Consider the following 25777-nt stretch of genomic DNA (forward strand, 5'->3'; position numbering starts at 1 on the left):
AACCATGACCTGCAAATGTACCAAATGCAAACTGTATACGGTCTGCACTCTTACTGAACACATCCCAAACTTTAACTTCAAATGCACCCAACGCAAACTGTACACGTTCTGAACTCTTACCGAACACACATCCCAAACCTGACTTTCAAATGCACCAAACGCAAACTATACACGGTCTGAACTCTTACCGAACACACATCCCAAACCATGACCTTCAAATGTACCAAATGCAAACTGTATGCGGTCTGCACTCTTACTGAACACATCCCAAACTTTAACTTCAACTGCACCAAACGTAAACTGTACACGATCTGAACACTTACTGAACACATCCCAAACCTGACCTTCAAATGCACCCAATGCAAACTGTACACAGTCTGAACTCTTACTGAACACATCCCAAACTTGATCTTCAAATGCACCAAACGCAAACTGTACACGGTCTGAAATCTTACCGAACACATTCCAAACCTGACCTTCAAATGCACCCAATGCAAACTGTACACGGTCTGAACTCTTACTGAAAACATCCGAAACTTGAACTTCAAATGCAAAAAACGCAAACTGTACATGGTCTGAACTCTTACAGAACACGTCCCAAACCTGACCTTCAAATGCACCAAACGCAAACTGTACACGGTCTGAACTTCTACTGAATACTTCCCAAACCTGACCTTCAAATGCACCAAACGCAAACCGTACACAATCTGAACTCTTACCGAACACACATCCCAAACCATGACCTTCAATTGTAACAAACACAAACTGTATACGGTCTGAACTCTTACTGAATACATCCCAAAACTGACCTTCAAATGCACCAAACGCAAACTGTACACGATCTGAATTCTTACCGAACACAACCCAAACCTGACCTTCAAATGCTCCAAATGCAAACTGTACATGGTCTGAAGTCTTACCGAACACATCACAAACTTGAACTTCAAATGCACCAAACGAAAACTGTGTACGGTCTGAACTCTTACTGAACACATCCCAAACTTGAACTTCAAATGCACCCAACGCAAACTGTACACGTTCTAAACTCTTACCGAACACACATCCCAAACCTGACCTTCAAATGCACCAAACGCAAACTGTACACGGTCTCAACCCTTACTGAACACATCCCAAACCTGACCTTCAAATGCACCAAACGCAAACTGTACACGGTCTGAACTTTACTGAACACATCCCAAACCTGACCTTCAATTGCACCGAACGCAAACTGTACACGGTCTGAAATCTTACAGAACACATTCCAAACCTGACCTTCAATTGCACCAAACGCAAACTGTACACGGTCTGAACTCTTACTGAACACATACCAAACTTGAACTTCAAATACACCAAATGCAAACTGTACACGGTCTGAACTCTTACTGAACACATAACCCACACTTCAACTTCAAATGCACCAAACGCAAACTGTACATGGTATAAACTTCACTGAACACATCCCAAACCTGACCTTCAATTCCACCTAACGTAAACTGTACACGGTCTGAAATCTTACAGAACACATTCCAAACCTGACATTCAAATGCACCAAACTCAAACTGTACACGGTCTGAACTCTTACCTAACACATCCCAAACTTGAACTTCAAATGCACCAAACGCAAACTGTATACGGTCTGAATCCTTACTGAACACATCCCAAGCCTGACCTTCAAATGCACCAAACGCAAACTGTACACGGTCTGAACATTACTGAACACATCCCAAACTTGACCTTCAATTGCACCGAACGCAAACTGTACAGGGTCTGAACTCTTACTGAACACATCCCAAACTTGAACTTCAAATGCACCAAATGTAAACTGTACACGGTCTGAAATCTTACTGAACACATATCCCAAACTTGAACTTCAAATGCACCAAACCCAAACTGTACACGGTCTGAAGTTTACTGAACACATCCCAAACCTGACCTTCAAATGCACCAAACGCAAATTGTACACGGTCTGAACTTTACTGAACACATCCCAAACCTGACCTTCAATTGCACCGAATGCAAACTGCACACGGTCTGAACTCTTACTGAACACATCCCAAACTTGAACTTCAAATGCACCAAACGCAAACTGTACACGGTCTGAAGTTTACTGCACACATCCCAAACCTGACCTTCAAATGCACCAAACGCAAACTGTACACGGTCTCAACCCTTACTGAACACATCCCAAACCTGACCTTCAAATGCACCAAACGCAAACTGTACACGGTCTGAACTTTACTGAACACATCCCAAACCTGACCTTCAATTGCACCGAACGCAAACTGTACACGGTCTGAAATCTTACAGAACACATTCCAAACCTGACCTTCAATTGCACCAAACGCAAACTGTACACGGTCTGAACTCTTACTGAACACATACCAAACTTGAACTTCAAATACACCAAATGCAAACTGTACACGGTCTGAACTCTTACTGAACACATAACCCACACTTCAACTTCAAATGCACCAAACGCAAACTGTACATGGTATAAACTTCACTGAACACATCCCAAACCTGACCTTCAATTCCACCTAACGTAAACTGTACACGGTCTGAAATCTTACAGAACACATTCCAAACCTGACATTCAAATGCACCAAACTCAAACTGTACATGGTCTGAACACTTACCTAACACATCCCAAACTTGAACTTCAAATGCACCAAACGCAAACTGTATACGGTCTGAATCCTTACTGAACACATCCCAAGCCTGACCTTCAAATGCACCAAACGCAAACTGTACACGGTCTGAACATTACTGAACACATCCCAAACTTGACCTTCAATTGCACCGAACGCAAACTGTACAGGGTCTGAACTCTTACTGAACACATCCCAAACTTGAACTTCAAATGCACCAAATGTAAACTGTACACGGTCTGAAATCTTACTGAACACATATCCCAAACTTGAACTTCAAATGCACCAAACCCAAACTGTACACGGTCTGAAGTTTACTGAACACATCCCAAACCTGACCTTCAAATGCACCAAACGCAAATTGTACACGGTCTGAACTTTACTGAACACATCCCAAACCTGACCTTCAATTGCACCGAATGCAAACTGCACATGGTCTGAACTCTTACTGAACACATCCCAAACTTGAACTTCAAATGCACCAAACGCAAACTGTACACGGTCTGAAGTTTACTGAACACATCCCAAACCTGACCTTCAAATGCACCAAACGCAAATTGTACACGGTCTGAACTTTACTGAACACATCCCAAACCTGACCTTCAATTGCACCGAATGCAAACTGCACACGGTCTGAACTCTTACCGAACACATCCCAAACTTGAACTTCAAATGCACCAAACGCAAACTGTATACGGTCTGAACCCTTACTGAACACATCCCAAACCTGACCTTCAAATGTACCAAACGCAAACTGTACACGGTCTGAACTTTACTGAACACATCCCAAACCTGACCTTCAATTGCACTGAACGCAATCTGTACACAGTCTGAACTCTTACTGAACACATCCCAAACTTGAACTTCAAATGCACCAAATGCAAAGTGTACACGGTCTGAACTCTTACTGAACTCATATTCCAAAACTGACCTTCAAATGCACCAAACGCAAACTGTACATGGTATAAATCTTACTGAACACATATCCCAAACTTGAACTTCAAATGCACCAAACACAAACTGCACACGGTCTGATCTCTTACTGAACACATCCCAAACCGGACCTTCAAATGCACCAAACGCAAACTGTACACGGTCTGATCTCTTACTGAACACATCCCAAACCTGACCTTCAAATGCACCAAAAGCAAACTGTACACGGTCTGAACGCTTTCTGAACACATCCCAAACCTGACCTTCAAATGCACCAAACGCAAACTGTACACGGTCTGAACGCTTTCTGAACACATCCCAAACCTGACCTTCAAATGCACCAAATGCAAACTGTACACGGTCTGATCACTTACTGAACACTTCCCAAACCTGACCTTCAAATGCACCAAACGCAAACTGTACACGGTCTGAACTTTACTGAACACATCCGAAACCTGACCTTCAATTGCACCGAATGCAAACTGCACACGGTCTGAACTCTTACTGAACACATCCCAAACCTGACCTTCAAATGCTCCAAATGCAAACTGTACATGGTCTGAAGACTTACTGAACACCTCCCAAAGTTGAACTTCAAATGCACCAAACGCAAACTGTACACGATCTGAACTCTTACTGAACATATATCCCACACTTCAACTTCAAATGCACCAAATGCAAACTGTACATGGTATAAACTTTACTGAACACATCCCAAACTGACCTTCAATTGCACCGAACGCAAACTGTACACGGTCTGAACTCTTACTGAACACATCCCAAACCTGACCTTCAAATGCACCAAACGCAAACTGTACACGGTCTGAACTCTTACCGAAAACACATCCCAAACCATGACCTGCAAATGTACCAAATGCAAACTGTATACGGTCTGCACTCTTACTGAACACATCCCAAACTTTAACTTCAAATGCACCCAACGCAAACTGTACACGTTCTGAACTCTTACCGAACACACATCCCAAACCTGACTTTCAAATGCACCAAACGCAAACTATACACGGTCTGAACTCTTACCGAACACACATCCCAAACCATGACCTTCAAATGTACCAAATGCAAACTGTATGCGGTCTGCACTCTTACTGAACACATCCCAAACTTTAACTTCAACTGCACCAAACGTAAACTGTACACGATCTGAACACTTACTGAACACATCCCAAACCTGACCTTCAAATGCACCCAATGCAAACTGTACACAGTCTGAACTCTTACTGAACACATCCCAAACTTGATCTTCAAATGCACCAAACGCAAACTGTACACGGTCTGAAATCTTACCGAACACATTCCAAACCTGACCTTCAAATGCACCCAATGCAAACTGTACACGGTCTGAACTCTTACTGAAAACATCCGAAACTTGAACTTCAAATGCAAAAAACGCAAACTGTACATGGTCTGAACTCTTACAGAACACGTCCCAAACCTGACCTTCAAATGCACCAAACGCAAACTGTACACGGTCTGAACTTCTACTGAATACTTCCCAAACCTGACCTTCAAATGCACCAAACGCAAACCGTACACAATCTGAACTCTTACCGAACACACATCCCAAACCATGACCTTCAATTGTAACAAACACAAACTGTATACGGTCTGAACTCTTACTGAATACATCCCAAAACTGACCTTCAAATGCACCAAACGCAAACTGTACACGATCTGAATTCTTACCGAACACAACCCAAACCTGACCTTCAAATGCTCCAAATGCAAACTGTACATGGTCTGAAGTCTTACCGAACACATCACAAACTTGAACTTCAAATGCACCAAACGAAAACTGTGTACGGTCTGAACTCTTACTGAACACATCCCAAACTTGAACTTCAAATGCACCCAACGCAAACTGTACACGTTCTAAACTCTTACCGAACACACATCCCAAACCTGACCTTCAAATGCACCAAACGCAAACTGTACACGGTCTCAACCCTTACTGAACACATCCCAAACCTGACCTTCAAATGCACCAAACGCAAACTGTACACGGTCTGAACTTTACTGAACACATCCCAAACCTGACCTTCAATTGCACCGAACGCAAACTGTACACGGTCTGAAATCTTACAGAACACATTCCAAACCTGACCTTCAATTGCACCAAACGCAAACTGTACACGGTCTGAACTCTTACTGAACACATACCAAACTTGAACTTCAAATACACCAAATGCAAACTGTACATGGTCTGAACTCTTACTGAACACATAACCCACACTTCAACTTCAAATGCACCAAACGCAAACTGTACATGGTATAAACTTCACTGAACACATCCCAAACCTGACCTTCAATTCCACCTAACGTAAACTGTACACGGTCTGAAATCTTACAGAACACATTCCAAACCTGACATTCAAATGCACCAAACTCAAACTGTACACGGTCTGAACTCTTACCTAACACATCCCAAACTTGAACTTCAAATGCACCAAACGCAAACTGTATACGGTCTGAATCCTTACTGAACACATCCCAAGCCTGACCTTCAAATGCACCAAACGCAAACTGTACACGGTCTGAACATTACTGAACACATCCCAAACTTGACCTTCAATTGCACCGAACGCAAACTGTACAGGGTCTGAACTCTTACTGAACACATCCCAAACTTGAACTTCAAATGCACCAAATGTAAACTGTACACGGTCTGAAATCTTACTGAACACATATCCCAAACTTGAACTTCAAATGCACCAAACCCAAACTGTACACGGTCTGAAGTTTACTGAACACATCCCAAACCTGACCTTCAAATGCACCAAACGCAAATTGTACACGGTCTGAACTTTACTGAACACATCCCAAACCTGACCTTCAATTGCACCGAATGCAAACTGCACACGGTCTGAACTCTTACTGAACACATCCCAAACTTGAACTTCAAATGCACCAAACGCAAACTGTACACGGTCTGAAGTTTACTGCACACATCCCAAACCTGACCTTCAAATGCACCAAACGCAAACTGTACACGGTCTCAACCCTTACTGAACACATCCCAAACCTGACCTTCAAATGCACCAAACGCAAACTGTACACGGTCTGAACTTTACTGAACACATCCCAAACCTGACCTTCAATTGCACCGAACGCAAACTGTACACGGTCTGAAATCTTACAGAACACATTCCAAACCTGACCTTCAATTGCACCAAACGCAAACTGTACACGGTCTGAACTCTTACTGAACACATACCAAACTTGAACTTCAAATACACCAAATGCAAACTGTACACGGTCTGAACTCTTACTGAACACATAACCCACACTTCAACTTCAAATGCACCAAACGCAAACTGTACATGGTATAAACTTCACTGAACACATCCCAAACCTGACCTTCAATTCCACCTAACGTAAACTGTACACGGTCTGAAATCTTACAGAACACATTCCAAACCTGACATTCAAATGCACCAAACTCAAACTGTACATGGTCTGAACACTTACCTAACACATCCCAAACTTGAACTTCAAATGCACCAAACGCAAACTGTATACGGTCTGAATCCTTACTGAACACATCCCAAGCCTGACCTTCAAATGCACCAAACGCAAACTGTACACGGTCTGAACATTACTGAACACATCCCAAACTTGACCTTCAATTGCACCGAACGCAAACTGTACAGGGTCTGAACTCTTACTGAACACATCCCAAACTTGAACTTCAAATGCACCAAATGTAAACTGTACACGGTCTGAAATCTTACTGAACACATATCCCAAACTTGAACTTCAAATGCACCAAACCCAAACTGTACACGGTCTGAAGTTTACTGAACACATCCCAAACCTGACCTTCAAATGCACCAAACGCAAATTGTACACGGTCTGAACTTTACTGAACACATCCCAAACCTGACCTTCAATTGCACCGAATGCAAACTGCACATGGTCTGAACTCTTACTGAACACATCCCAAACTTGAACTTCAAATGCACCAAACGCAAACTGTACACGGTCTGAAGTTTACTGAACACATCCCAAACCTGACCTTCAAATGCACCAAACGCAAATTGTACACGGTCTGAACTTTACTGAACACATCCCAAACCTGACCTTCAATTGCACCGAATGCAAACTGCACACGGTCTGAACTCTTACCGAACACATCCCAAACTTGAACTTCAAATGCACCAAACGCAAACTGTATACGGTCTGAACCCTTACTGAACACATCCCAAACCTGACCTTCAAATGTACCAAACGCAAACTGTACACGGTCTGAACTTTACTGAACACATCCCAAACCTGACCTTCAATTGCACTGAACGCAATCTGTACACAGTCTGAACTCTTACTGAACACATCCCAAACTTGAACTTCAAATGCACCAAATGCAAAGTGTACACGGTCTGAACTCTTACTGAACTCATATTCCAAAACTGACCTTCAAATGCACCAAACGCAAACTGTACATGGTATAAACTTTACTGAACACATCCCAAACCTGACCTTCAATTGCACCTAATGCAAACTGTACACGGTCTGAAATCTTACAGAACACATTCCAAACCTGACCTTCAAATGCACCAAACGCAAACTGTACACGGTCTGAACTCTTACCGAACACACATCCCAAACCATGACCTTCAAATGTACCAAATGCAAACTGTATGCGGTCTGCACCCTTACTGAACACATCCCAAACTTTAACTTCAAATGCACCCAACGCAAACTGTACACGTTCTGAACTCTTACCGAACACACATCCCAAACCTGACATCCAACTGCACCAAACGTAAACTGTACACGATCTGAACACTTACTGAACACATCCCAAACCTGACCTTCAAATGCACCCAATGCAAACTGTACACGGTCTGAACTTTACTGAACAAATCCCAAACCTGACCTTCAATTGCACCGAACGCAAACTGCACACGGTCTGAACTCTTACTGATCATATCCCAAACTTGAACTTCAACTGCACCAAACGCAAACTGCACACGGTCTGATCTCTTACTGAAAACATCCCAAACCGGACCTTCAAATGCACCAAACACAAACTGTACACGGTCTGATCTCTTACTGAACACATCCCAAACCTGACCTTCAAATGCACCAAAAGCAAACTATACACAGTCGGATCTCTTACCGAACACATCCCAAACTTGAACTTCAAATGCACCAAATGCAAACTGCACACGGTGTGAAATCTTACTGAACACATATCCCAAACTTGAACTTCAAATGCACCAAACACAAACTGCACACGGTCTGATCTCTTACTGAACACATCCCAAACCGGACCTTCAAATGCACCAAACGCAAACTGTACACGGTCTGATCTCTTACTGAACACATCCCAAACCTGACCTTCAAATGCACCAAAAGCAAACTGTACACGGTCTGAACGCTTTCTGAACACATCCCAAACCTGACCTTCAAATGCACCAAACGCAAATTGTACACGGTCTGAACGCTTTCTGAACACATCCCAAACCTGACCTTCAAATGCACCAAATGCAAACTGTACACGGTCTGATCACTTACTGAACACATCCCAAACCTGACCTTCAAATGCACCAAAAGCAAACTATACACGGTCTGAACTCTTACTGAACACATCCCAAACTTGAACTTCTAATGCACCAAACGCAAACTGTACACGGTCTGAACTCTTACCGAACACATCCCAAACCTGACCTTCAAATGCTCCAAATGCAAACTGTACATGGTCTGAAGACTTACTGAACACCTCCCAAACTTGAACTTCAAATGCACCAAACGCAAACTGTACACGATCTGAACTCTTACTGAACATATATCCCACACTTCAACTTCAAATGCACCAAATGCAAACTGTACATGGTATAAACTTTACTGAACACATCCCAAACTGACCTTCAATTGCACCGAACGCAAACTGTACACGGTCTGAACTCTTACTGAACACATCCCAAACCTGACCTTCAAATGCACCAAACGCAAACTGTACACGGTCTGAACTCTTACCGAAAACACATCCCAAACCATGACCTGCAAATGTACCAAATGCAAACTGTATACGGTCTGCACTCTTACTGAACACATCCCAAACTTTAACTTCAAATGCACCCAACGCAAACTGTACACGTTCTGAACTCTTACCGAACACACATCCCAAACCTGACCTTCAAATGCACCAAACGCAAACTATACACGGTCTGAACTCTTACCGAACACACATCCCAAACCATGACCTTCAAATGTACCAAATGCAAACTGTATGCGGTCTGCACTCTTACTGAACACATCCCAAACTTTAACTTCAGCTGCACCAAACGTAAACTGTACACGATCTGAACACTTACTGAACACATCCCAAACCTGACCTTCAAATGCACCCAATGCAAACTGTACACAGTCTGAACTCTTACTGAACACATCCCAAACTTGATCTTCAAATGCACCAAACGCAAACTGTACACGGTCTGAAATCTTACCGAACACATTCCAAACCTGACCTTCAAATGCACCCAATGCAAACTGTACACGGTCTGAACTCTTACTGAAAACATCCGAAACTTGAACTTCAAATGCAAAAAACGCAAACTGTACATGGTCTGAACTCTTACAGAACACGTCCCAAACCTGACCTTCAAATGCACCAAACGCAAACTGTACACGGTCTGAACTTCTACTGAATACTTCCCAAACCTGACCTTCAAATGCACCAAACGCAAACCGTACACAATCTGAACTCTTACCGAACACACATCCCAAACCATGACCTTCAATTGTAACAAACACAAACTGTATACGGTCTGAACTCTTACTGAATACATCCCAAACCTGACCTTCAAATGCACCAAACGCAAACTGTACACGATCTGAATTCTTACCGAACACAACCCAAACCTGACCTTCAAATGCTCCAAATGCAAACTGTACATGGTCTGAAGTCTTACCGAACACATCACAAACTTGAACTTCAAATGCACCAAACGAAAACTGTGTACGGTCTGAACTCTTACTGAACACATCCCAAACTTTAACTTCAAATGCACCCAACGCAAACTGTACACGTTCTAAACTCTTACCGAACACACATCCCAAACCTGACCTTCAAATGCACCAAATGCAAACTGTACACGGTCTGATCACTTACTGAACACATCCCAAACCTGACCTTCAAATGCACCAAAAGCAAACTATACACGGTCTGAACTCTTACTGAACACATCCCAAACTTGAACTTCTAATGCACCAAACGCAAACTGTACACGGTCTGAACTCTTACCGAACACATCCCAAACCTGACCTTCAAATGCTCCAAATGCAAACTGTACATGGTCTGAAGACTTACTGAACACCTCCCAAACTTCAACTTCAAATGCACCAAACGCAAACTGTACACGATCTGAACTCTTACTGAACATATATCCCACACTTCAACTTCAAATGCACCAAATGCAAACTGTACATGGTAGAAACTTTACTGAACACATCCCAAACTGACCTTCAATTGCACCGGACGCAAACTGTACACGGTCTGAACTCTTACTGAACACATCCCAAACCTGACCTTCAAATGCACCAAACGCAAACTGTACACGGTCTGAACTCTTACCGAAAACACATCCCAAACCATGACCTGCAAATGTAATGCAAACTGTATACGGTCTGCACTCTTACTGAACACATCCCAAACTTTAACTTCAAATGCACCCAACGCAAACTGTACACGTTCTGAACTCTTACCGAACACACATCCCAAACCTGACCTTCAAATGCACCAAACGCAAACTATACACGGTCTGAACTCTTACCGTACACACATCCCAAACCATGACCTTCAAATGTACCAAATGCAAACTGTATGCGGTCTGCACTCTTACTGAACACATCCCAAACTTTAACTTCAACTGCACCAAACGTAAACTGTACACGATCTGAACACTTACTGAACACATCCCAAACCTGACCTTCAAATGCACCCAATGCAAACTGTACACAGTCTGAACTCTTACTGAACACATCCCAAACTTGATCTTCAAATGCACCAAACGCAAACTGTACACGGTCTGAAATCTTACTGAACACATTCCAAACCTGACCTTCAAATGCACCCAATGCAAACTGTACACGGTCTGAACTCTTACTGAAAACATCCGAAACTTGAACTTCAAATGCAAAAAACGCAAACTGTACGTGGTCTGAACTCTTACAGAACACGTCCCAAACCTGACCTTCAAATGCACCAAACGCAAACTGTACACGGTCTGAACTTCTACTGAATACTTCCCAAACCTGACCTTCAAATGCACCAAACGCAAACCGTACACAATCTGAACTCTTACCGAACACACATCCCAAACCATGACCTTCAATTGTAACAAACACAAACTGTATACGGTCTGAACTCTTACTGAATACATCCCAAACCTGACCTTCAAATGCACCAAACGCAAACTGTACACGATCTGAATTCTTACCGAACACAACCCAAACCTGACCTTCAAATGCTCCAAATGCAAACTGTACATGGTCTGAAGTCTTACCGAACACATCACAAACTTGAACTTCAAATGCACCAAACGAAAACTGTGTACGGTCTGAACTCTTACTGAACACATCCCAAACTTTAACTTCAAATGCACCCAACGCAAACTGTACACGTTCTAAACTCTTACCGAACACACATCCCAAACCTGACCTTCAAATGCACCAAACGCAAACTGTACACGGTCTCAACCCTTACTGAACACATCCCAAACCTGACCTTCAAATGCACCAAACGCAAACTGTACACGGTCTGAACTTTACTGAACACATCCCAAACCTGACCTTCAATTGCACCGAACGCAAACTGTACACGGTCTGAACTCTTACTGAACACATACCAAACTTGAACTTCAAATACACCAAATGCAAACTGTACACGGTCTGAACTCTTACTGAACACATAACCCACACTTCAACTTCAAATGCACCAAACGCAAACTGTACATGGTATAAACTTCACTGAACACATCCCAAACCTGACCTTCAATTCCACCTAACGTAAACTGTACACGGTCTGAAATCTTACAGAACACATTCCAAACCTGACATTCAAATGCACCAAACTCAAACTGTACACGGTCTGAACTCTTACCTAACACATCCCAAACTTGAACTTCAAATGCACCAAACGCAAACTGTATACGGTCTGAATCCTTACTGAACACATCCCAAGCCTGACCTTCAAATGCACCAAACGCAAACTGTACACGGTCTGAACATTACTGAACACATCCCAAACTTGACCTTCAATTGCACCGAACGCAAACTGTACAGGGTCTGAACTCTTACTGAACACATCCCAAACTTGAACTTCAAATGCACCAAATGTAAACTGTACACGGTCTGAAATCTTACTGAACACATATCCCAAACTTGAACTTCAAATGCACCAAAACCAAACTGTACACGGTCTGAAGTTTACTGAACACATCCCAAACCTGACCTTCAAATGCACCAAACGCAAATTGTACACGGTCTGAACTTTACTGAACACATCCCAAACTTTAACTTCAAATGCACCCAACGCAAACTGTACACGTTCTAAACTCTTACCGAACACACATCCCAAACCTGACCTTCAAATGCACCAAACGCAAACTGTACACGGTCTCAACCCTTACTGAACACATCCCAAACCTGACCTTCAAATGCACCAAACGCAAACTGTACACGGTCTGAACTTTACTGAACACATCCCAAACCTGACCTTCAATTGCACCGAACGCAAACTGTACACGGTCTGAACTCTTACTGAACACATACCAAACTTGAACTTCAAATACACCAAATGCAAACTGTACACGGTCTGAACTCTTACTGAACACATAACCCACACTTCAACTTCAAATGCACCAAACGCAAACTGTACATGGTATAAACTTCACTGAACACATCCCAAACCTGACCTTCAATTCCACCTAACGTAAACTGTACACGGTCTGAAATCTTACAGAACACATTCCAAACCTGACATTCAAATGCACCAAACTCAAACTGTACACGGTCTGAACTCTTACCTAACACATCCCAAACTTGAACTTCAAATGCACCAAACGCAAACTGTATACGGTCTGAATCCTTACTGAACACATCCCAAGCCTGACCTTCAAATGCACCAAACGCAAACTGTACACGGTCTGAACATTACTGAACACATCCCAAACTTGACCTTCAATTGCACCGAACGCAAACTGTACAGGGTCTGAACTCTTACTGAACACATCCCAAACTTGAACTTCAAATGCACCAAATGTAAACTGTACACGGTCTGAAATCTTACTGAACACATATCCCAAACTTGAACTTCAAATGCACCAAACCCAAACTGTACACGGTCTGAAGTTTACTGAACACATCCCAAACCTGACCTTCAAATGCACCAAACGCAAATTGTACACGGTCTGAACTTTACTGAACACATCCCAAACCTGACCTTCAATTGCACCGAATGCAAACTGCACACGGTCTGAACTCTTACTGAACACATCCCAAACTTGAACTTCAAATGCACCAAACGCAAACTGTACACGGTCTGAACTCTTACTGAACATATCCCAAACTTGAACTTCAAATGCACCAAACGCAAACTGCACATGGTCTGATCTCTTACTGAAAACATCCCAAACCGGACCTTCAAATGCACCAAACGCAAAGTGTACACGGTCAGATCTCTTACTGAACACATCCCAAACATGACCTTCAAATGCACCAAAAGCAAACTATACACAGTCTGAACTCATACCGAACACATCCCAAACTTGAACCTCTATTGCACCAAACGCAAACTGTACACGGTCTGAACTCTTACCGAACACAACTCCCAAACCTGACCATCAAAAGCACCAAACGCAAACTGTACACGGTCTGATCTCTTACTGAACACATCCCAAACCTGACCTTCAAATGCACCAAACGCAAACTGTACACGGTCTGAACTCTTACTGAACACACATCCCAAATCTGACCTTCAAATGCACCAAACGCAAACTATGCACGGTCTGAACTCTTACCGAACACACATCCCAAACCATGACCTTCAATTGTAACAAACACAAACTGTATACGGTCTGAACTCTTACTGAATACATCCCAAACCTGACCTTCAAATGCACCAAACGCAAACTGTACACGATCTGAATTCTTACCGAACACAACCCAAACCTGACCTTCAAATGCTCCAAATGCAAACTGTACATGGTCTGAAGTCTTACCGAACACATCACAAACTTGAACTTCAAATGCACCAAACGAAAACTGTGTACGGTCTGAACTCTTACTGAACACATCCCAAACTTTAACTTCAAATGCACCCAACGCAAACTGTACACGTTCTAAACTCTTACCGAACACACATCCCAAACCTGACCTTCAAATGCACCAAACGCAAACTGTACACGGTCTCAACCCTTACTGAACACATCCCAAACCTGACCTTCAAATGCACCAAACGCAAACTGTACACGGTCTGAACTTTACTGAACACATCCCAAACCTGACCTTCAATTGCACCGAACGCAAACTGTACACGGTCTGAACTCTTACTGAACACATACCAAACTTGAACTTCAAATACACCAAATGCAAACTGTACACGGTCTGAACTCTTACTGAACACATAACCCACACTTCAACTTCAAATGCACCAAACGCAAACTGTACATGGTATAAACTTCACTGAACACATCCCAAACCTGACCTTCAATTCCACCTAACGTAAACTGTACACGGTCTGAAATCTTACAGAACACATTCCAAACCTGACATTCAAATGCACCAAACTCAAACTGTACACGGTCTGAACTCTTACCTAACACATCCCAAACTTGAACTTCAAATGCACCAAACGCAAACTGTATACGGTCTGAATCCTTACTGAACACATCCCAAGCCTGACCTTCAAATGCACCAAACGCAAACTGTACACGGTCTGAACATTACTGAACACATCCCAAACTTGACCTTCAATTGCACCGAACGCAAACTGTACAGGGTCTGAACTCTTACTGAACACATCCCAAACTTGAACTTCAAATGCACCAAATGTAAACTGTACACGGTCTGAAATCTTACTGAACACATATCCCAAACTTGAACTTCAAATGCACCAAACCCAAACTGTACACGGTCTGAAGTTTACTGAACACATCCCAAACCTGACCTTCAAATGCACCAAACGCAAATTGTACACGGTCTGAACTTTACTGAACACATCCCAAACTTTAACTTCAAATGCACCCAACGCAAACTGTACACGTTCTAAACTCTTACCGAACACACATCCCAAACCTGACCTTCAAATGCACCAAACGCAAACTGTACACGGTCTCAACCCTTACTGAACACATCCCAAACCTGACCTTCAAATGCACCAAACGCAAACTGTACACGGTCTGAACTTTACTGAACACATCCCAAACCTGACCTTCAATTGCACCGAACGCAAACTGTACACGGTCTGAACTCTTACTGAACACATACCAAACTTGAACTTCAAATACACCAAATGCAAACTGTACACGGTCTGAACTCTTACTGAACACATAACCCACACTTCAACTTCAAATGCACCAAACGCAAACTGTACATGGTATAAACTTCACTGAACACATCCCAAACCTGACCTTCAATTCCACCTAACGTAAACTGTACACGGTCTGAAATCTTACAGAACACATTCCAAACCTGACATTCAAATGCACCAAACTCAAACTGTACACGGTCTGAACTCTTACCTAACACATCCCAAACTTGAACTTCAAATGCACCAAACGCAAACTGTATACGGTCTGAATCCTTACTGAACACATCCCAAGCCTGACCTTCAAATGCACCAAACGCAAACTGTACACGGTCTGAACATTACTGAACACATCCCAAACTTGACCTTCAATTGCACCGAACGCAAACTGTACAGGGTCTGAACTCTTACTGAACACATCCCAAACTTGAACTTCAAATGCACCAAATGTAAACTGTACACGGTCTGAAATCTTACTGAACACATATCCCAAACTTGAACTTCAAATGCACCAAACCCAAACTGTACACGGTCTGAAGTTTACTGAACACATCCCAAACCTGACCTTCAAATGCACCAAACGCAAATTGTACACGGTCTGAACTTTACTGAACACATCCCAAACCTGACCTTCAATTGCACCGAATGCAAACTGCACACGGTCTGAACTCTTACTGAACACATCCCAAACTTGAACTTCAAATGCACCAAACGCAAACTGTACACGGTCTGAACTCTTACTGAACATATCCCAAACTTGAACTTCAAATGCACCAAACGCAAACTGCACACGGTCTGATCTCTTACTGAAAACATCCCAAACCGGACCTTCAAATGCACCAAACGCAAAGTGTACACGGTCAGATCTCTTACTGAACACATCCCAAACATGACCTTCAAATGCACCAAAAGCAAACTATACACAGTCTGAACTCATACCGAACACATCCCAAACTTGAACCTCTATTGCACCAAACGCAAACTGTACACGGTCTGAACTCTTACCGAACACAACTCCCAAACCTGACCATCAAAAGCACCAAACGCAAACTGTACACGGTCTGATCTCTTACTGAACACATCCCAAACCTGACCTTCAAATGCACCAAACGCAAACTGTACACGGTCTGAACTCTTACTGAACACACATCCCAAATCTGACCTTCAAATGCACCAAACGCAAACTATGCACGGTCTGAACTCTTACCGAACTCACATCCCAAACCATGACCTTCAAATGTATCAAATGCAAACTGTATACGGTCTGCACTCTTACTGAATACATCCCAAACTTGAACTTCAAATGCACCAAACGCAAACTGTATACGGTCTGAATCCTTACTGAACACATCCCAAGCCTGACCTTCAAATGCACCAAACGCAAACTGTACACGGTCTGAACTCTTACTGAACACATCCCAAACTTGAACTTCAAATGCACCAAATGCAAACTGTACACGGTCTGAACTCTTACGAAACACATCCAAACCTGAACGTCAAATGCACCAAATGCAAACTGTACACGGTCTGAACTCTTACTAAACACATCCAAACTTGAACGTCAAATGCACCAAATGCAAACTGTACACGGTCTGAACTCTTACTGAACACATATCCCAAACTTGAACTTCAAATGCACCAAACGTAAACAGTACACGGTCTGAACTTTACTGAACACATCCCAAAACTGACCTTCAAATGCACCAAATGCAAACTGTACACGGTCTGAACTTTACTGAACAAATCCCAAACCTGACCTTCAATTGCACCGAACGCAAACTGCACACGGTCTGAACTCTTACTGATCATATCCCAAACTTGAACTTCAACTGCACCAAACGCAAACTGCACACGGTCTGATCTCTTACTGAAAACATCCCAAACCGGACCTTCAAATGCACCAAACACAAACTGTACACGGTCTGATCTCTTACTGAACACATCCCAAACCGGACCTTCAAATGCACCAAAAGCAAACTATACACAGTCGGATCTCTTACCGAACACATCCCAAACTTGAACTTCAAATGCACCAAATGCAAACTGCACACGGTGTGAAATCTTACTGAACACATATCCCAAACTTGAACTTCAAATGCACCAAACGCTAAACTGTACACGGTCTGAACTTTACTGAACACATCCCAAACTTGAACTTCAAATACACCAAATTCAAACTGTACACGGTCTGAACTCTTACTGAACACATCCAAACTTGAACTTCAAATGCACCAAACGCAAACTGTACACAGTCTGAACTTTACTGAACACATCCCAAAATTGACCTTCAAATTCACCAAACGCAAACTGTACACGGTCTGAACTTTACTGAACACATCCCAAACCTGACCTTCAATTGCACCGAATGCAAACTGCACACGGTCTGAACTCTTACTGAACGCATCCCAAACTTGAACTTCAAATGCACCAAACGCAAACTGTACATGGTCTGAACTCTTACTGAACACATCCCAAACTTGAACTTCAAATGCACCAAATGCAAACTGTACACGGTCTGAACTCTTACTGAACACATCCAAACTTGAACTTCAAATGCACCAAACGCAAACTGTACATGGTCTGAACTTTACAGAACACATCCCAAAACTGACCTTCAAATGCACCAAACGCAAACTGTACATGGTATAAACTTTACTGAACACATCCCAAAACTGACCTTCAAATGCACCAAACGCAAACTGTACATGGTATAAACTTTACTGAACACATCCCAAACCTGACCTTCAATTGCACCGAACGCAACTTGTACACGGTCTGAAATCTTACAGAACACATTCCAAACCTGACCTTCACATCCACCAAACTCAAACTGTACACGGTCTGAATAATTACCGAACACATCCCAAACTTGAACTTCAAATGCACCAAACGCAAACTGTATACGGTCTGAACCCTTACTGAACACATCCCAAACCTGACCTTCAAATGTACCAAACGCAAACTGTACACGGTCTGAACTTTACTGAACACATCCCAAACCTGACCTTCAATTGCACTGAACGCAATCTGTACACAGTCTGAACTCTTACTGAACACATCCCAAACTTGAACTTCAAATGCACCAAATGCAAAGTGTACACGGTCTGAACTCTTACTGAACTCATATTCCAAAACTGACCTTCAAATGCACCAAACGCAAACTGTACATGGTATAAACTTTACTGAACACATCCCAAACCTGACCTTCAATTGCACCTAATGCAAACTGTACACGGTCTGAAATCTTACAGAACACATTCCAAACCTGACCTTCAAATGCACCAAACTCAAACTGTACACGGTCTGAACTCTTACCTAACACATCCCAAACTTGAACTTCAAATGCACCAAACGCAAACTGTATACAGTCTGAATCCTTACTGAACACATCCCAAACCTGACCTTCAAATGCACCAAACGCAAACTGTACACGGTCTGAACTTTACTGAACACATCACAAACCTGACCTTCAATTGCACCGAACGCAAACTGTACACGGTCTGAACTCTTACTGAACACATCCCGAACTTGAACTTCAAATGCACCAAATGCAAACTGTACACGGTCTGAACTTTAATGAACACATCCCAAACCTCACCTTCAATTGCACCGAACGCAAACTGCACACGGTCTGAACTCTTACTGAACACATCCCAAACTTGAACTTCAAATGCACCAAACGCAAACTGTACACGGTCTGAACTTTAATGAACACATCCCAAACCTGACCTTCAATTGCACCGAACGCAAACTGCACACGGTCTGAACTCTTACTGAACACATCCCAAACTTGAACTTCAAATGCACCAAACGCAAACTGTACACGGTCTGAACTCTTACTGAACACATCCCAAACTTGAACTTCAAATGCACCAAATGCAAACTGTACACGGTCTGAACTCTTACTGAACACATATCCCAAACCTGAACTTCAAATGCAACAACCGCAAACTGTACACGGTCTGATCTTTACTGAACACATCCCAAACCTGACGTTCAAATGCACCAAACGCAAACTGTACACGGTCTGAACTTTTCTGAACACATCCCAAACCTGACCTTCAAATGCACCAAACGCAAACTGCACACAGTCTGATCTCTTACTGAACACATCCCAAACTGGACCTTCAAATGCACCAAACGCAAACTGTACACGGTCTGATCTCTTACTGAACACATCCCAAACCTGACCTTCAAATGCACCAAAAGCAAACTATACACAGTCTGAACTCTTACTGAACACATCCCAAACTTGAACCTCTAATGCACCAAACGCAAACTGTACACGGTCTGAACTCTTACCGAACACAACTCCCAAACCTGACCATCAAAAGCACCAAACGCAAACTGTACACGGTCTGAATGCTTTCTGAACACATCCCAAACCTGACCTTCAAATGCACCAAACGCAAACTGTACACGGTCTGATCTCTTACTGAACACATCCCAAACCTGACCTTCAAATGCACCAAAAGCAAACTATACACGGTCTGAACTCTTACCGAACACACATCCCAAACCATGACCTTCAAATGTACCAAATGCAAACTGTATACGGTCTGCACTCTTACTGAACACATCCCAGACTTTAACTTCAAATGCACCCAACGCAAACTGTACACGTTCTGAACTCTTACCGAACACACATCCCAAACCTGACCTTCAAATGCACCAAACGCAAACTGTACACGGTCTGAACTCTTACCGAACACACATCCCAAACCATGACCTTCAAATGTACCAAATGCAAACTGTATACGGTCTGCACTCTTACTGAACACATCCCAAACCTGCCCTTCAATTGCACCGAACGCAAACTGTACATGGTCTGAACTCTTACTGAACACATCCCAAACCTGGCCTTCAAGTGCACCAAACGCAAACTGTACATGGTCTGAACTCTTACCGAACACACATCCCAAACCATGACCTTCAAATGTACCAAATGCAAAATGTATACGGTCTGCACTCTTACTGAACACATCCCAGACTTTAACTTCAAATGCACCCAACGCAAACTGTACACGTTCTGAACTCTTACCGAACACACATCCCAAACCTGACCTTCAAATGCACCAAACGCAAACTGTACACGGTCTGAACTCTTACCGAACACATCCCAAACTTGAACTTCTAATGCACCAAACGCAAACTGTACACGGTCTGAACTCTTACCGAACACATCCCAAACCTGACCTTCAAATGCTCCAAATGCAAACTGTACATGGTCTGAAGACTTACTGAACACATCCCGAACTTGAACTTCAAATGCACCAAACGGAAACTGTACACCGTCTGAACTCTTACTGAACACATATCCCACACTTCAACTTCAAATGCACCAAATGCAAACTGTACATGGTATAAACTTTACTGAACACATCCCAAACCTGCCCTTCAATTGCACCGAACGCAAACTGTACATGGTCTGAACTCTTACTGAACACATCCCAAACCTGGCCTTCAAGTGCACCAAACGCAAACTGTACATGGTCTGAACTCTTACCGAACACACATCCCAAACCATGACCTTCAAATGTACCAAATGCAAACTGTATACGGTCTGCACTCTTACTGAACACATCCCAGACTTTAACTTCAAATGCACCCAACGCAAACTGTACACGTTCTGAACTCTTACCGAACACACATCCCAAACCTGACCTTCAAATGCACCAAACGCAAACTGTACACGGTCTGAACTCTTACCGAACACATCCCAAACCTGACCTTCAAATGCTCCAAATGCAAACTGTACATGGTCTGAAGACTTACTGAACACATCCCGAACTTGAACTTCAAATGCACCAAACGGAAACTGTACACCGTCTGAACTCTTACTGAACACATATCCCACACTTCAACTTCAAATGCACCAAATGCAAACTGTACATGGTATAAACTTTACTGAACACATCCCAAACCTGCCCTTCAATTGCACCGAACGCAAACTGTACATGGTCTGAACTCTTACTGAACACATCCCAAACCTGGCCTTCAAATGCACCAAACGCAAACTGTACATGGTCTGAACTCTTACCGAACACACATCCCAAACCATGACCTTCAAATGTACCAAATGCAAACTGTATACGGTCTGCACTCTTACTGAACACATCCCAGACTTTAACTTCAAATGCACCCAACGCAAACTGTACACGTTCTGAACTCTTACCGAACACACATCCCAAACCTGACCTTCAAATGCACCAAACGCAAACTGTACACGGTCTGAACTCTTACCGAACACACATCCCAAACCATGACCTTCAAATGTACCAAATGCAAACTGTATACGGTCTGCACTCTTACTGAACACATCCCAGACTTTAACTTCAAATGCACCCAACGCAAACTGTACACGTTCTGAAGTCTTACCGAACACACATCCCAAACCTGACCTTCAAATGCACCAAACGCAAACTGTTCACGGTCTGAACTCTTACCGAATACACATCCCAAACCATGACCTTCAAATGTACCAAATGCAAACTGTATACGGTCTGCACTCTTACTGAACACATTCCAAACTTTAACTTCAAATGCACCCAACGTAAACTGTACACGGTCTGTACTCTTACTGAACAGATCCCAAACCTGACCTTCAAATGCACCAAATGCAAACTGTACACGGTCTGAACTATTATCGAATACATCACAAACCTGACCTTCAACTGCACCAAACACAAACTGTACACGGTCTGAACTCTTACTGAACACATCCCAAACTTGAACTTCAAATGCAGCACAGGCGAACCGTACACAACCTGAATGTTTACTGAACATGTCCCAACCTTGCATTCAAGTGGAGCAAACACAACCTGGTGTCTGGACAGAACACGTATGTGAACAGAACATGGACTTACATGAGTTTACATAGACATAATACGGCCAAACATGAAACTTAGCTCAAACATCTCACTGCCGAAATCTAGTCACAGTATGATCAACGGAAGGAAAGCTCACCAAACATGGCAGAAACTCTGATGAAACTGCAGCACCCAGACGAAGGTCGAACGTGTGACAAACTTGGGCCAAAGTAGCACAAAACAGGCAATTGTGCGTGTACAAATATGTAACAACAAGGCAATCTAATCAGACATCATTCCCACCCCTTCCCTCTGTCCTCCCCCTCACGCACCCTCATTCCTATGCTTCATCCCCCCTCTCTCTTGCCTGCTCTCCCCTTTCTCCCAATCTCTCAACCCCCTGCTTTACCCCTCTCCCCCTCCCCCTCTCTCTTCCCCTCTCTCCCCTTCCCTTGTCCCCACTTTCTCCAACCCCCAGGTTCAAACTGCTGACCCAGGAAGAGGGAGAATATTTCAATGTCCCTGTGGTTTCGGATTCGGCTGAGGACCAGGCAGAGCTGTGTAAAAAGCTGCAGGTAACGCACCCCCTCTCCGCTGCACAGGAGGATCCCAGTCACAATTCCTGTCCCCGCCCTGTCATTTCCCACTTACTGTCTGTCTGTCTCAGTGTGTCACTTCCCCCCACAGACGATGATCCGCAGGACACGAAAACAAAGTGTGGACACACAGGACAGTGCGCAGACCCAGGTAAATCACGTACCCTAAATGACACAGGCACACAGACACACACACAGACGCACACACACGGGCCCGTGCATACAGACACACGTATAGACACACAAACACACACTCACACACACGCACAAACACACATGGGGTGCTTACTGACACAAGTGTACACACACACTCACAGCAGACAGTCTCACACACACACACACACACACACACACACACTCACACACACGCACACACACACACACAGACCAATAAACAGTCTGTTCATTCTCAGATGTACAGTCACTAAAGCACGCACACACACAATGGCAATACAAAGACCTCCATATTGCTTTTTGTCACAATCTCTCTCTATCTCTCCCACACACTCACTCTCAATCCCTCACAATATCTTCATATTGTGCTCTCATTCACTCAAAACTGCTCACAACCCCCTCTATTAATCACTTACCTCTAAAAACTCTCTGTCCCACTGCACAGGGGTGATCACCGGATGAATTTCACAACAAAACACTCTCATTTTCAAACTTACGTTTACATCATTTTTCAGCCCATATCCCCCCGTCCTCAATATCAAGGTCCGTCAGTCCCAGACCAGAGGGGATTTTACTCACCGGTAAGTACAGAGTCTCACTCTCTGTCTGACCCCGGGAGTGTGTGATGGGACGGTGTGGAGGGGGTTTCACTCTGTGTCTGACCCCGGGAGTGTGTGCTGGGACGATGTGGAGGGAGATTCACACTGTGTCTGACCCCGGAAGTGTGTGATGGAATGGTGTGGAGGGTGATTCACTCTGTGTCTGACCCCAGGAGTGTGTGATTGGACGGTGTGGAGGGAGCTTCACTCTGTGTCTGACCCTGGGAGTGCGTGATGGGACGCTGTGGAGGAAGATTCACTCTGGGTCTGACCCCGGGAGTGTGTGATGGGACGGTGTGGAGGGAGCTTCACTCTGTATCTGACCCTGGGAGTGTGTGATGAGATGGTGTGGAGGGGGATTCACTCTGCGTCTGACCCCGGGAGTGTGTGATGGGACGGTGTGGAGGGAGCTTCACTCTGTGTCTGACCCCGGGAGTGTGTGATGGGACTGTGTGGAGGGAGCTTCACTCTATCTGACCCCAGATGTGGGTGATGGGACGGTGTGGAGAGAACTTCACTCTATCTGACCCCGGGAGTGTGTGATGGGATGGTGGGGAGGGAGATTCACTCTGCGTCTGACCCCGGGAGTGTGTGATGGGACGGTGTGGAGGGAGCTTCACTCTGTGTCTGACCCCGGGAGTGTGTGATGGGACTGTGTGGAGGGAGCTTCACTCTATCTGACCCCAGATGTGGGTGATGGGACGGTGTGGAGAGAACTTCACTCTATCTGACCCCGGGAGTGTGTGATGGGATGGTGAGGAGGGAGATTCACTCTGCGTCTGACCCCGGGAGTGTGTGATGGGACTGTGTGGAGGGAGCTTCACTCTATCTGACCCCGGGAGTGTGTGATGGGATGGTGGGGAGGGAGATTCACTCTGTGTCTGACCCCGGGAGTGTGTGATGGGACAGTGTGGAGGGAGCTTCACTCTATCTGACCCTGGGAGTGTGTGATGGGACAGTGTGGACTGAGTTGTGTAGATCATAAATTTCTTTCTTTTTTTCTCTCTCTCTCCGTTACCCTCTTTCCATGTCTCCCTCCCATTCCTTTTGCCCGTCTGCTCTTTCCCCTCACTCTCCCTCCCCTTTCTCTTCCCCCAAATCCACTCACTACCCAACACTTGACCTCACACTCACCTGAAGGTGGGAACACTCCCCTGTCCCCAGTCTCTGTCCCACTGCACACGGGTGATCACTGGGTGAATTTCACAAAAAAACCACTCTCATTTTCAAACTAATATTTACATCATTTTTCAGCCCATATCCCCCCGTCCTCAATATCAAGGTCCGTCAGTCCCAAACCAGAGGGGATTGTTGTCACCGGTAAGTACAGAGTCTCACTCTCTGTCTGACCCCGGGAGTGTGTGATGGGATGGAGTGGAGGGGGTTTCACTCTGTGACTGACCCCGGGAGTGTGTGATGGGACGGTGTGGAGGGAGATTCACTCTGTGTCTGACCCCAGGAGTTTGTGATG

At 43.9% G+C, this 25777-nt stretch overlaps 1 protein-coding gene across 6 annotated transcripts in view; it reads left to right on the top strand.

The window, feature by feature from the left end:
* The window catches only part of LOC132385502 (protein kinase C alpha type-like), a 425476-nt gene that overhangs the window by 367781 nt on the left and 31918 nt on the right, over positions 1-25777 (top strand). For 3 of the 6 annotated variants that reach the window (XM_059957616.1, XM_059957618.1, XM_059957617.1), the window contains exons 8-11: positions 23416-23512; positions 23625-23684; positions 24223-24288; positions 25561-25626. In XM_059957616.1, coding sequence (XP_059813599.1) covers positions 23416-23512; positions 23625-23684; positions 24223-24288; positions 25561-25626 — 289 coding nt within the window. Of the gene's footprint in view, positions 1-23415; positions 23518-23624; positions 23685-24222; positions 24289-25560; positions 25627-25777 lie in introns of all 6 variants that reach the window. The other 3 variants (XM_059957619.1, XM_059957620.1, XM_059957622.1) reach the window with 2 other exon arrangements.

The sequence above is a fragment of the Hypanus sabinus genome, assembly GCF_030144855.1.
Source record: "Hypanus sabinus isolate sHypSab1 chromosome 24 unlocalized genomic scaffold, sHypSab1.hap1 SUPER_24_unloc_3, whole genome shotgun sequence".
NCBI classification, from domain to species: domain Eukaryota; kingdom Metazoa; phylum Chordata; class Chondrichthyes; order Myliobatiformes; family Dasyatidae; genus Hypanus; species Hypanus sabinus.